Source organism: Antrostomus carolinensis, unplaced genomic scaffold (assembly GCF_000700745.2).
Source record: "Antrostomus carolinensis isolate BGI_N321 unplaced genomic scaffold, ASM70074v2 scaffold30136, whole genome shotgun sequence".
Taxonomy (NCBI): domain Eukaryota; kingdom Metazoa; phylum Chordata; class Aves; order Caprimulgiformes; family Caprimulgidae; genus Antrostomus; species Antrostomus carolinensis.
In genome coordinates this window covers 16,072-17,051 of record NW_010324406.1, presented here as the reverse complement: position 1 = coordinate 17,051, position 980 = coordinate 16,072, and the positions used below count along the sequence as shown (strand labels likewise).

The following is a 980-nucleotide window of genomic DNA, read 5'->3' as shown; positions in this document are numbered from 1 at the left end:
GTAGGGATGCTACCTTCTCCTTGTGCATTGACACCTCAGTGCAGAAGAGTCTCTTACTATTACATTTTGATTTAGGAACATAGAGGAACAAGGTTAATGTGTTTATTCAACATACCTGGTGAAAATACTTTAAGACTACCTTCTCTGTGTAACTATCTTGACTGTTACCAGCTCCTTCACTTAGATTCTGCATCAGTGTGAATGCAATTTCCATGCATTGTTTCAGTCTGGAAATGAAACAATTTTCATTAATGGAAACCTGGTTCTCAAGCAGAACAATTAGACCCACTTCAGGTTGAAAAAAGATAAAAGCATGCTAATTTGGATGGAGGACTCTTCTTTCAAGGCAGCCAATTGAGTCATCAGCCTGCCACCCACCTGACCGTCTGACAGGTAATTAGGAGATAGTCCTCTTTTTGTGTGGCATGTGTGCGTAAACCTCCACACGCTGGTGTCACTGCCCATTGGGACTTCCAGAGGCAAGAGCTCGTCAGTGGCAAAAGAAGTGAGGAGAGCACGTTTGCCAGATGGTGCCCAATGAACTGACTTGTTTTTTGATTTAGCTCGTTATTTTTGTCTTTTAACAGCTACCTGAAGTTTCTGGCAGTAAAGTCGTCATGGCAGACCTGGGCTGCAAAAAACCCAGCGACTGCACCGTTTCCAGGCTGCTCAGCGTAGTGGAGAGTGAACTCCGGGCTGGGAGAGACAAAGGCGACCCCACTGAGAAACAGCTCCAGGTTGTCTTAGAGGATGCGATGCTCTGGCAGAGATTCAGGGAAGTCACTAACGAGATGATCGTGACCAAGAATGGCAGGTGAGTGATCTGCTCAGCACTGTGGGCTAAGTATAGATGACAGCCAGGGGTGTTAAGTGGTATACTAATAAACTGTGTGTGCAGACTCATAAGAACTGCAATGAGCACATAACAGTTTTATCCCTGCAGCCTCACAGTCCCCTAAAACCAGCATATGAACAGAATG

General features: G+C 45.3%; 1 protein-coding gene across 1 annotated transcript in view; it reads left to right on the top strand.

Moving 5' to 3' along the window:
• Positions 1 to 447: 447 nt before the first annotated feature.
• Positions 448 to 980, top strand: part of TBX19 (T-box transcription factor 19) — a 13,436-nt gene continuing 12,903 nt past the window's right edge. The window contains exon 1 of the mRNA XM_010170940.1: positions 448 to 814. Coding sequence (XP_010169242.1) covers positions 618 to 814 — 197 coding nt within the window. The 5' untranslated portion in view covers positions 448 to 617. The remainder of the gene's footprint in view (positions 815 to 980) is intronic.